General features: G+C 32.7%; 1 protein-coding gene across 2 annotated transcripts in view; it reads right to left on the bottom strand.

Moving 5' to 3' along the window:
* Positions 1-3,287: 3,287 nt before the first annotated feature.
* LOC145292224 (uncharacterized) overlaps positions 3,288-13,196 on the bottom strand; it is a 62,023-nt gene continuing 52,114 nt past the window's right edge. Inside the window, exons 3-6 of one of the 2 annotated variants that reach the window (XM_080138545.1) lie at positions 11,267-11,434; positions 7,240-8,337; positions 6,544-7,149; positions 3,288-4,901 (exon numbers count right to left, since the gene is read on the bottom strand). In XM_080138545.1, the coding sequence (XP_079994671.1) occupies positions 4,489-4,901; positions 6,544-7,149; positions 7,240-8,337; positions 11,267-11,434 (2,285 nt within the window). In that variant the 3' untranslated portion in view covers positions 3,288-4,488. Of the gene's footprint in view, positions 4,902-6,543; positions 8,338-11,266; positions 11,435-13,196 lie in introns of both variants that reach the window. The other variant, XM_080138544.1, reaches the window with a different exon arrangement.

Here is a 13,196-nt window from a genome sequence, read left to right as displayed (position 1 = left end):
ACGCCCATGTACCAGTTTTCAATTTAGCAGTCTTTTTTTTTTGGGGGGGGGTGAAAACCGATTAAAACGTTTTCCACATGTCTGAATACCCTATATACCAAATTTCAAGTCTATAGATCCAAAATTTGTTAAGTATATAGGCTGAGAAATGTCCTCACACACACACACACACACAATTCTTACTTATATAGATAAATAAAATGAAAACAATCTGTTTTATCTAAAATTTATGTCCTTTATATTTTCTCACATTAAAGAGACGATTTTAACATTACACACACACACACATATATATATATATATATATATATATATATATATATATATATATATATATATATATGGAAAAGAAAAACCAAAATTATTTGTGACGGTTTCATCTTCATTTAAAAACCTTCCTCAGGATGTTTGATTTCAATTAAAAAATTAAAGACACAAGTGCATTACTTAAAAGTATCTGGTACCTACGTGATGTACAAATGTTTTGTTCCCTTTCTTAGATAGAACATGGCCTTTATTACGCATATTCAGGTTTAAAGATTATGTTCCAGCCAAAAGAGGGAACAAAAACACTCTTTTCACATCACATAGATCACATTTTTACATCACATAAACAATAATGCACTTGTATTTTTTATTTACTTAATTGTTTATTTTAATTTCTTCAATTTTATTTACTTCCTTAAATTTAAAAATCCTGAGGAAGTCTTTTTAAATGAAGATGAAACATAGATGAACTCACAAATAATTTAGATCTTCACTTTTTATTTCCATCTTTTATGATATATACATATATATATATATATATAATATATAATATACATATATAATATACATATATAATATATACATAATATATATATATAATATATAATATATATATAATATAGAGTAGGTAGTAGTTTGCTTGAAGCATTGTTGGTAAAGAAATATATAGAATTTTTTTTTTAAAAAAACAAAGACAATGCGGAGAAAGACTGGAATTATGAAAGTCTACATTTGTTTGTTTTTCTTTCTTTACTTTCATAATTCCGGTCTTTCTCCGCATTGTCTTTGGCTTTTAAAAAAAAAATTCTATATATATATATATATATATATATATATATATATATATATATATATATATATATATATATATATATATAATATATAATATATATATAATCTATATATATAAAAGGTAAAATGTGTGTGACCATTTCGTGTATGTTTCGCAAAGGCTTTTTTCGCCGACACTCCTGGGGGGGGGGGGGGTTACGATCGCTTAGAACTGTTTATGTACCCCCTAGATAATAATATCTAGGATTTGGGAACACGTGTAGCGTCTAGATTTATTTATGTCGATTTTTACAAAATTATTGCTATTTCAGCCTGTCTTGTGTTCATTCAGCTTTTTCGTATAAAAAGCAACACTAATTCAAAGCTAAGTGCCACTGTTCCCGGCAATCGCACCGGGAAACGTCCAGAAGCAATCAGCTTTGATCAATGTGGTGCCAAACTTCATATATCAGACAATTGCGATTCAATCTGGACAATGGGGAGCTGGTTTCCCCCTCCCCAACATCTTGGGGAAAAAACCAGTCAAAGTTGGGTAAACAAACCCAAAAGCTGCCCCGCAGCAAAAGTTAAGTCCCTACTTCTATGACCTCATTAAGGTCAAATAGAAGCAGTAGAGTTAACTTTTATTGCGACCACGTCTTAATTCTGTTTTTATTAGTTAAATAAATAAATTCAAACGTGTTCCAGTTAGTATGTCACGGTGGCCCAGTGGTTAACGTTGCACAATTTTTTTTCACACTTTAATTTCCAACTTTGCCTCAAGGGTTCGGGTTCAGGTTCGATCCTCATACTCACCTACCAAAGCTTTTTTTTTTAACCCCCCCCCCTCCCCCGAGTTTTGATTTAGCCAAAACCCCACACACCTCCAAACACCCGGGCAACGCCGGGTACCCCCCCCCGCTAATATATATATATATATATATATATATATATAGTGATTAAAAGGTTATGAGGGTTTTCTGAAGCATGAAAACGATGTTACTTTTTGTATTTAATATTTTTATTGTTATTTTTTTATATTTCAAGTGAACCTCCACTCTTGGTCATAAAAAAGTATCGAAATGAAAACCTTTTCTGTGACAAAGTGTGAAGGTTTGCTTGAAATATAAAAAAATAACAATAATTATATTAAATACAAAAAGTAACATCGTTTTCATGCTTTATAAAACCCTCATAACCTTTTAATTACTATCCTAGAAGCATACGTGGACTTTTAACATTATATACATACATACATACATATATATATATATATAGAATAAGTTAAAAAGATAAAGTGTAAAATTACATAGGAACTTTACTACATTATCAAATCAATAAGGGTTACAGAAAGGGGAAAAAGGGAAAAACCGTTTTAGGCCATGGCATTTCGAAACTAAATGCTTTTCATAAGAAGAGGAGAAAAAGCTTGCATTATACAAATGTAAAGATAAAAAGACAACACTAACTTTAAAAACATTCAGATTAAGATGGAAAACGCTTTCAGATTAGAATTGGAAAAAATTATTTCACTTTTTTTATATATTTTTTAGCTTTTATTGTTTTTTCTCATTCTTTATTTTTTTTCTTTTATCCTCATCACATTAAAATAATTTTTCCCTTTCTGTAACCTTATTGACTTGATGATCTAATAAACCCTTATTGACTTGATAATGTAATATAGTTCCTATATAACTTTAATCTTTATCTTTTTATTGTTTGCTTCTCTTAATCGGTTAGAGCTTTTTTTATCTAGATAGGTTTGCCTTATTGTTGAAAATTTTTTTTTCAGATTTATTTTATTACTATATATATATATATATATATATATATATTAATTGTGCTATTTGTTTATAACGGAAGTATACTCAGTATTGGTGATAGAGCATATGTTGATCTAAGTTTGTAAACATAAAGCAAAATAATGATTGGTAGTTTCTCACCTTTAGTTTTTCAAATTGTAATGTAAAAAAAAATTATTTTTTTAAGGTTTATTTTCACAAATCCACCTCTGCCATTTGTTTTAAAATCAAACCCATATAATTTAAGCTGTTCTTTCCAAGCAACATCTCCTCAAAGAGCGCAGATTCAATTCCTGATATTTATGGCACCTTTATCAGTAAGAGTACTTACTGAGTGACCTATGTTCATTTTACATAAGTCCTGATCATCAATAAGGCACTTCAAATTGACGTGTCTAACTCACCACCCCAAAAAATCTTAAACACTGTACATAAAACAAAACAAAATTATTGCTGGATTGATATTAAATGCTATGACTTTATCATAAAAATGTTAAAAAAAATTTTCAATCTTTATACGTTAATAATTTCATTTTACTTAACACAGCAAAGACATTCTTTGGTCCATTGTTATAATTATTACTGGCATTGTATGTACAGACAACATTTGTTGGTACCAGCTAATTCATTTTATCTAGATACACACCAATATAAGCTACAATGAAAAAATAAGAAAGGAATAATAGTTTAAAAAAAAAAACAATAATCTGGCAAACATACAGCTACTTCTATAGAAAAAAGTTCATCATTGATGATGGCTGAACAAAAATGAATTGCAAATGTACAGTTTGCATGCTTTTTGGGTGTTCATTTACATTGGTGATCTTTCAACCAACACATTTCAGGTGAAAACATTATATAATTACATATCATGGCAAAAATTACAAAAAATAATCTAGTAGAGGATGTGCTGGATATATTTTTTAACAAAAACTCATCCACAATTATGTTGAGATTGTGTGTTTAAAATCGGTGGACCCTTAATTTTAGTCAACGGAGCTAAATCAGTCTGTCATACCGAATTGGTGGCACAACTTTTCAACATTAAAACATAAGACAAATTCTATTTTTTACGCGTCATTAGTTTTCTACTGGCTCATATTTCATAAGTTTTGGAATTTATACTAATTTTCACAATGACATGTAAGTATGTAATGTTTTTACCAGAAATGTGTTGATTTAAAAGATCAATAATGTAAACAAGTACCACCTTTCTTTTATATACAATATATGGTTCTCCTATGGCAAAAATGTCTTCTGTAATGTTCTATTAGCTTGCTTTTTATATACAGTAATGTTTTTCAGAGTTAAAGTGTCTTTTGCAATATTTTATAATGAACTAGCAGCTAACTTTCAACATTACATGGTCAAATATAATAGAGCTGTTTTTCCTTGAATATACTGAAATGGAAGTTTAATATGCTTATGCATATGTCATCAAAACTTTTCTAGTTCAACACAGTTTTAAATTCAGAATTGTTTTTTCTTCAGTTCACATTACTATTTTTCCCATGGCGTGAAGATGACACAGTTGTAAACAGAACCAAGATTCCTGATTGCTTTTTTGAAAATACTGTCACCAATGTCAAATTTCTCTGCAGAATTTACAAAAGTAAAAAAAAAAAACGAAGGCGTGTTATACATGGATTTACTTTTTCCGTTTTTTCTGGTAATTTTGTGAAGAACCAGTGATTTGTACATTACTATTGGTGTCATGAGGAGGTCCAGTAGCATTTTTCTTTCCCTTACTACGCTTGCGATTTGAAATCTGAGTGTTATTGGTTTGAAACACACTTCCAATGATATTTGTTGAAGCTTGGTTCACTTTCCTTGGTTTCTGTTCGTTAGCTTTGTAACCAGAAGTGAGATCTCCAGTTAAGACATTCTCAAGTTTCACGGTTATATTGCTGTTGTTGTGGTTATGGGTTGTGCTGTTGCTGTTGTTGTGGATTGTGCTATTGTTGTTGTTGTTGTTGTTGTTGTGGTTGTGGTTTGCGCTGTTGATATTCATCTCGAGTGGAGAGTAATCACCATCTAAAACTTCCTGCTTGATATTGACACCTGGAAAAAGAAAAAAGAAAGTCAATGATTTAGAACCAATACATTTTTGGAACTAATTTTACACAGCATTTTTTCTTTTTCTTTATTACATTTTCACCCCAAACAAGACACATTGCCACTTTGGTGTAGGGGGCTACTATCAGGGGAAGCAACTACTGGGGTACTATGTAGGGATTTGGGCAGCAAGATGTCGGTTCACATTACACTTGAACTTATGCATGTCAGTACAGTTGGGGAAGCAGGGACCTGGAATGGAATTCCAGAGTCTAGCAGTTCTGGGGAAGAAACTACTGGAGTAGAAAGATCTTTTACATCTAGGGATTTCTACTGTGTGGGGGTGGGATTTAGCTGCCTGTCAGGTTTGTTGAGGGTGGCTACATTGTGAGAACACAAGTGTCTGCAGTTCGCCAGAGCATTTACCATTAGAATACTTGTAGTAGAACAGGCAGAGGGATGCAACATTTCATCGATGGGACAGAGGCCGAAACTTAGATGCCAGTTCAGGGCCTATCAGATTGGCGCTGGAAATGTCCGAAAGCAATCAGATTTCATCAGTGTGGAAATATTTTCCTTATATCAGACAATTGCTATTCAATTTGGACAATCCCCTTTTTATGGAGAGCTGGTCTCCCCCCCAACATTTTGGGAAAATAAAAATAAAAAAAAGTGTTCTCGCAGTAAATGAAATACTACCCCGCAGTCAAAGTTGACCTCATTAAGTCATTAAAATGTGCACCTACCAATTCTAAATAGTTAAATAAATTCAAACGTGTTTCTGTTAGTATTTCGCAGTGGCCCAATGGTTAACGTCGCACTTTTTTTTCACACTTTAATTTCCAACTTTGCCTCAAGGGTTCGGGTTCGATCCTCATACTTACCTACCAAAACTTTTTTTTTTATTTTAACCTTCCTCCCACCCCCACCCCCGTTTTGATTTACCCAAAACCACAGACACCTCCAAACACCCGGGCAACGCCAGGTACCCCCCGCTAGTCTATATATATAAAAGGCAAATGCAGCGCGCGCATTTTTGTATGTCTCGAAAAGGCTTTTTTTGCCGACGGTCCCGGGGGAGGGGGGGTACTATCGCTTAGAACTGTTTATATATTCCCTAGATCATAATATGTACGATTTGCAAACACGCGTTGCTTCTAGATTTATTTACGTTGATTTTTACAAAATTATTGCTATTTCAGCCCGTCTTTTATAAAAGGAAAAACCTTTTTTGTTTGTTTTTAACAAAAAATTATAGAGCATTTCTTGGTTTTCTGAATTTTTCAAATTTAACTTTACATAATAAAGCGTTCAAAAAAATGTGATTAACTCTTTCTATTCAATTTTCGTGCCAACCAAATAGCACACTGGACATGCAACTTTCTCTTCTAGAAACCCCTACCCACGGACTAAACAACACTAACACAAGGAAAAAAAAAATCTTTAAATAGGAAAATAAAGAGAAAAAAAAAAGACAAAATCTGTTACAATTAGATGTAGACGTTGATAGATGCCAAAAAAAGTCTCAAAAGAAAACAAATAAAAATAATTAAAAAATGATTTTTCATTTAATAAAAATTATATAGCATTCTTCAGTTTTTTTAAATTTTCAAATTTAAAACAAAATATAATTTTATATCAGACTAACCTTTGGTTTCTGGCAAAGAGGTATGAACAGTTGCAGTTGGAAGTCTTGGAGTTGCAGTAGGAAGTCTTGGAGTTGCAGTAGGAAGTCTTGGAGTTGCAGTTGGAAGCCTTGGAGTTGCAGTTGGAAGCCTTGGAGTTGCAATTGGAAGCCTTGGAGTTGCAGTTGGAAGCCTTGGAGTTGCAGTTGGAAGCCTTGGGGGAGTAGCTGGAAGCCTTGAGGAAGCAGTTGGAAGCTTTGGAGTTGTAACTGTTAACCTTGGGGAAACAGTTGAAAGCCTTGGACTTGTAGTTTGCAGCTTTGGTGATGGTACCGGAAGTCTTAGGGATGAGGTTGGAAGCCCAGACGTTGCAGATTGCAGCCTTTGAGGTGCAGTTGAAAACTGTTCGGACGTAGCTGGAAATCTTGGTGATGCAATTGGAAGACTTTGTGGTGCTGCAGGTAGCCTCTGAGATGAAGTTGTGACAGGTAGCTTTTGTGGTGCAGCTACAGCAGATGATCTTTGTGGTGCAGCTGCAGCAGGTAGTCTTTGGGGTACAGTAGCTGCAGGTAGCCTTTGGGGTGCAGCAGCTGCCACAGGTAGCCTTTGGGGTGCAGCAGCTGCCACAGGTAGCCTTTGGGGTGCAGCAGCTGCCACAGGTAGCCTTTGGGGTGCAGCAGCTGCCACAGGTAGCCTTTGGGGTGCAGCAGCTGCCACAGGTAGTCTTTGGGGTGCAGCAACTGCCACATGTAGATTTTGGGGTACACCTGGAACAGGTAGACTTTGGGGTATGCCTGCCACAGGTAGATTTTGGGGTGCGCCTGCCACAGGTAGACTTTGGGGTGCGCCTGCCACAGGTAGACTTTGGGGTGCGCCTGCCGCAGGTAGACTTTGGGGTGCGCCTGCCACAGGTAGACTTTGGGGCACAGCAACAGGTACGAACTGGTGTGCTTGATTATCAAAAGAACTGGAATGAATATGCATCATCTGTGTGGCCGAAGTAGGAACAAGTGCAGGAATCATACATACGTTAGTCATTTGATGTTCGGAATGAGTGTGGTGCGTTGGATATGGTAAAACCATAGCTGGGACGAACGGAATCACAGATGGTATCTTTGAAGTAACTGGATTGACAACCGTCATAGTGGAGGTTTGCTCATATGTTATCGACTGTGTTTTGGGGTGTATTTCTCTGTGAGTCGTCAGCTGTGACTGTAACATGTGAACAGGGGGAGTTTGAGGCTGTAACACTGACTTGGCTATTTTTGGCCGTAACACTGGCTGTGAATAAATCTGTGCCTGAGTATGTGGTGTGACAGGCATCTGTGACTGCAACATAGGTAGGTGTGTGATTGGCACTGTCTGTGTTTGGGGTGGGGTATGTATTACCTGAGGTTGCAACTGAGATAAGTCCTTTTTTATTAACCGAGACATGGCACCCCTCTGCAGTTCAAGAAGGGTATTTGCAACATCATTTTCACTGATTGTCAAGTCATCAAAGCTGGATCTTGTACGACATGGATCTGGTTCGGAGTTATTTTGACATGGGATACAGTTACCTGAATCCTCTGGTGCCACTGAAGGGGTTTCTTCTTCAGGTGATTTTGATGGGGTTTCCTCTTCATTTGGTGGTGAAGTTTTGTCGTTTACAGGTGTGTCGGGTGTCTGTTCTTGGTCAGACTCTTGCGAATTGTTATGTTCGGGACTGGCGTCCTTTTGGTTAGTCACCTCCTCTGCAACACATTCAACTGATTTCACACAGCATGTGTCCAGAGTCTTACTAGCTGGTTTCTTCTTCTTATAAGGACATGTCTCTTCTACAAAAAAAAAAGAAAATTAAGTATAGCAGACTGGTGGATGGAGAGAGTCTTATATAGAGATGTGTAAACTTGATTGTCATCATTAGGGCTGTGACAAGAGAATATTCTTATTGTTTTGACTCTCGAGTATATATCCGACACAGTTAATCAATCGAGAACCACATCACTGCATCTAAAAGCATATAAGATATTAACTGATATATACTCTCGAGTCAAAATAATGAAAAGAATATTCTCTTGTCATAACCCTAGTCATCATCATCATTGTTGGTTTAACATCCAATTTACATGCTGGTATTTGACGACTTTAAAAAACTGGCTCCCAAAGTAATCTATTTTTGGCTAGGCTTTTATTTATCCTTCTTTCCCTCAAATTCAATTTTATAACTTTCTTCCATGTTTGCCTTAGCCCTCCTTTGTGAACTGGACTTGTTTTCTTAACTATTTTGCATCTATTAACCAAAGAACTCTCATTCATTCTTTTAATGTTAAAATCTTTAGTTATGTACACATAACCTATACCAGGATTTGTACAGATTTTCAATGTTCATTTTCAAGGATTTTTAAAGGCTTTTCAAAGTTTTTAAAGGCCTTCTCCAGACAAATTTAAAGTTTTCAAAACAAAATTTGGGGTTTGTCTTACAATGCACAACAATTTGAAAAAGCGGTAAAAAATCAAATGTACAGCCAATAAAAGTTATTTTGCAATCTACCTACATTACTTTTTTTGTGCGTTTTTACGTAGTCTTAAATGGTTTGGATTTCATCTCAAATATTAACTCTCTTTATGGCTTTTAAATTTCCAATCAAGATGGCTGCAATGTTGTCCATTTTTTGGGGCCTGGCCAGCCTTATTTTTGGTTATCACATTTTTTTTTTTAGGGGAGGGGGGGGGGCACCATTGGGGAGTCCCATCCTCACAAGGAAAGTTATTTTTTAGAGGGAAGCATAAAAAAATTAAATTTTCAAGGCCTTTTCAAAATATTTTCCATAATTTAAAGGATTTTTCTAAATAATAATAGAAATAAGATCTTTTCAAGTCTGTGCAAAACCTGTATACTATCCAGATTTAATCTCTTGTTCTAAGGTCATCAAAACTATTACTACGATATTATCCCATTGATTATTGTACACAAAATAACCCTTATCCCTGAGTGACTTCTAGGCCTATCTTTAAGACTTATATTAAATATCCTTTCTCTCCATGCAACACGTCCTCTATCCTCACTACCACGCTTTCACTTTCATATATCATCACACCGAGTGCACATGCCTGATAGACTTTTCTCTTTGTCGAGAGTGGTAACGCTTTGCTTGTCAGTAATGGCAAAACTCCTTAAACTCCATTCAATTCCAATTCTTGCAATCACATTAGCATCTTCTCTACCCTGTGCTCCAATTATATGATCGATAACGAAAGCCGGCTTAGTCATCGAGTGATACTTTCTACACATAGAATTAAGATTTGGTTTATTACCACATAATAAAAGCTATGACCAAAATGTTCAGCATCACTTGGTTTCACATGCATAAATGAGAAATTAAATTTTAGCAGAAAATTCAGAAGTATCCATCGGCCATGCCAACCTCATCATCAGTATCATATGCAGTTTAAAAACTGTTTTATATGCTGACACATAGACAGCTTTTAGAAATTGATTTCCAAAATAACCTATCTCTGGCCAAATGTTAATTTAGATTTCCTCTCCTAAATTCTCCCTTATCATTTCATCCCATGTTTTATCTTGGATTTTTCTTTCTAATTGATAACTCAAAAACTCTCATCCAGTTTTTTTAAGCTATAAAACCAATAACAGCTTCTGTTCTGCACATGTCTCCATTTTTGGGAAAATAAGGACAGGTTGATGCAAACATTTTTTGTAATCTTAGGTGAACTTATACAAGAAGAAGAAGAAGAAGAGGAAGAAGGAGGAGGAGGAGGAGGAGGAATGTTATTATTATCATCATCATCATCATCATCATCATTTTCATGTTAGAAAATGTTTGTATTATTATTTTCATGTTAGAAAATGTTTGGAGTGAAAATTTTATTTTCTATTAACAAGCATAATTGTATGGATGACAATATTTGCAATAATATTTTGTTTTATTTGTAATTTTATATAGAAGATTGTTTTTATGTAAATAAATTTTTTTTTAAGAAATTATGTTTATCAATTGCAATACTGAACATCCATACCTGTGAGTGATTTTTTCTTATACTGATTTTTGTAAATTAAAGTCTTAAAGTAGTGAATTAAACAGAATTGTAGGTAACTTTAATTATTGCATATCAGTGCTTAATTCAATATTGTTATATCAAGAAGTTAATTTTTCTGCTAGTTGTATTGCTTATATTAACATGTAATGTAGCTTTTTTTCTTTTCATAATAAGCAAGAAATATACACAAGCCAATGTAATTGTTAATATGTATGGTATAATATTTTAATGAAGATATTTTTTAAAATGTAATGCATTTCAGTCAGCATAAAACACTGTGTTGCATAAAATCAAAGTTGTTCAGTAATTCATTCTGGTATTCTGAAAATCACACAGTATGATAACCTTTTATTCTTTGAATACAATCAGGATGTAAGGTAGAATTTAATGTAACTGGAAGGAGTACTTATTATTCATGTTAAAAAACTAAAAAGCAGGAAGTTGGAAATGAAATAATATTGGTTGTGTGAAAATAAGTTAAGAAAGTAATATGGTTACATCATGAGTCAAATGAGAAGACTTAATGAATAGAGAGTGAAACTGTTTGCTACCTTTTGTATTGAATACATATTTGAGAGAGGCATCTTGTTTAGAATAAATGAGATCATGTTTAAAGGAGGATGAAATATGGATAATGTCACCAAATTTGAATTTTCTGTTCAGTCAACTACACATGAAAAAAAAAATAAAAGAAAGAGATCTTACTGTCACAACTGAATTGGTAAACTTTGAATGCATTTGCTCCTGCTTTGTTGTTGAGCTTTGGCAGTTCTTGGCAATCTGGAAGACTGTTCAGGGCACAACGAAATGTGGCCTTGAAGCGTTTTGTGTTCAATTTTCCTTTGTTTGTGTCTGTATCGGGATAATATCGTCCTGCAAAGGAGAATAATAAATTAAAAAACTGTTTTGAACAAAGACAGTATTGTAGTTTGCTTGAAACATTATTTGTATTACATAAAAGCATGCTGAAGATAATGACAATGCTAAAATGTGAATACAAAATATAAGAACATACATATATAGAGGAAAAAGAACAATAATGCAAGATAACAATAAAGATGATAGCGTGCTATCTGTGGCATATATTTTATATTTTTTAAGATATAAAACTATCAGTACCTACCTGGCATAGTCCGGATATTCATTAATGGCATTTTAGTTTAAAATTAAAATTAAAAAAAGATATCGTTTGTCACAAACAGATTGAAAAATATCTCAAAATGGAAGGGAGATAACTTATTTAAGTTAAAATAGGAATTATCTCCCTTATTTTGGGGCATTTTTAAGTTTTAAAATTGTTACTATGGCAATAATTATCTTTACTGGAATAATTCTTTCCAGAAACTGAAGCAAATTACACTTTTTGTTAGTGTGAATAACATGTTGTGAGGATGAAAAGGAAAAAATCACTAGTCAGAATCAAATATTGATTTATTAAATTTATTGCTAGTTTTTATATAATCCCATCATGAAAATCAGAAGAATTATCCACAATGTTGTTTTTCAAATAATTGGAAGTCATAGTAATAGTGATCGCAAGTTATACAAGCCATACATAGCTAGACAGCATATGATTGAAGCTAAATCGCAAACTCATAGTTTGCAATGTTCAAGTGTTTCTTTCACAACATTGTAGCTTGTTTTATTTTAAACTGTATTTACTAGAGAGGAAATCATTAGACTGTTAGAAATCTGAATAATTAAGAGAATGTAAATATACATCTTTAGCCCTTTATGAGTTGAATTATGATGTAGATAATTAAAAAAATATTTATTGTTAATTTTATGACTTGAATTATGATGTAGATGATTAAAAATATATTTATTGTTAATTTTATGACTTGAATTATGATGTAGATAATTTAAAAAAATATTTATTGTTAATTTTATGACTTGAATTATGATGTAGATAATTAAAATATTTATTGTTAATTTTATGACCTGAATTATGATGTAGATAATTTTAAAAAATATTTATTGTTAATTTTATGACTTGAATTATGATGTAGATAATTAAAATATTTATCGTTAATTTTATAACCTGAATTATGATGTAGATAATTAAAATATTTATTGTTAATTTTATGACTTGAATTATGATGTAGATAATTAAAATATTTATTGTTAATTTTATGACCTGAATTATGATGTAGATTATTAAAATATTTATTGTTAATTTTATGACTTGAATTATGATGTAGATAATTAAAATATTTATTGTTCATTTTATGACCTGAATTATGATGTAGATTATTAAAATATTTATTGTTAATTTTATGACTTGAATTATGATGTAGATAATTAAAATATTTATTGTTCATTTTATGACCTGAATTATGATGTAGATAATTAAAATATTTAATGTTAATTTTATGACTTGAATTATGATGTAGATAATTAAAATATTTATTGTTAATTTTATGACCTGAATTATGATGTAGATAATTAAAATATTTATTGTTAATTTTAGTTAATTGAAATAGTAATGATACTATGATTGTCTCCAAACTGGAAAAATTATGAAATTCGATAGTTAAACTGCCACTGAGAATTTTTGCATTTCATAAACTTACTCTGATTATTATCCAGTGTTTGAAAAAAGTGTGTTAATGACAACAAATGCAATCCGAGACAG

This window comes from Euprymna scolopes, chromosome 13, assembly GCF_053919585.1.
Source record: "Euprymna scolopes isolate OS-2025 chromosome 13, ASM5391958v1, whole genome shotgun sequence".
Classification (NCBI taxonomy): domain Eukaryota; kingdom Metazoa; phylum Mollusca; class Cephalopoda; order Sepiida; family Sepiolidae; genus Euprymna; species Euprymna scolopes.
This window is presented reverse-complemented; position numbering and strand designations above follow the sequence as displayed.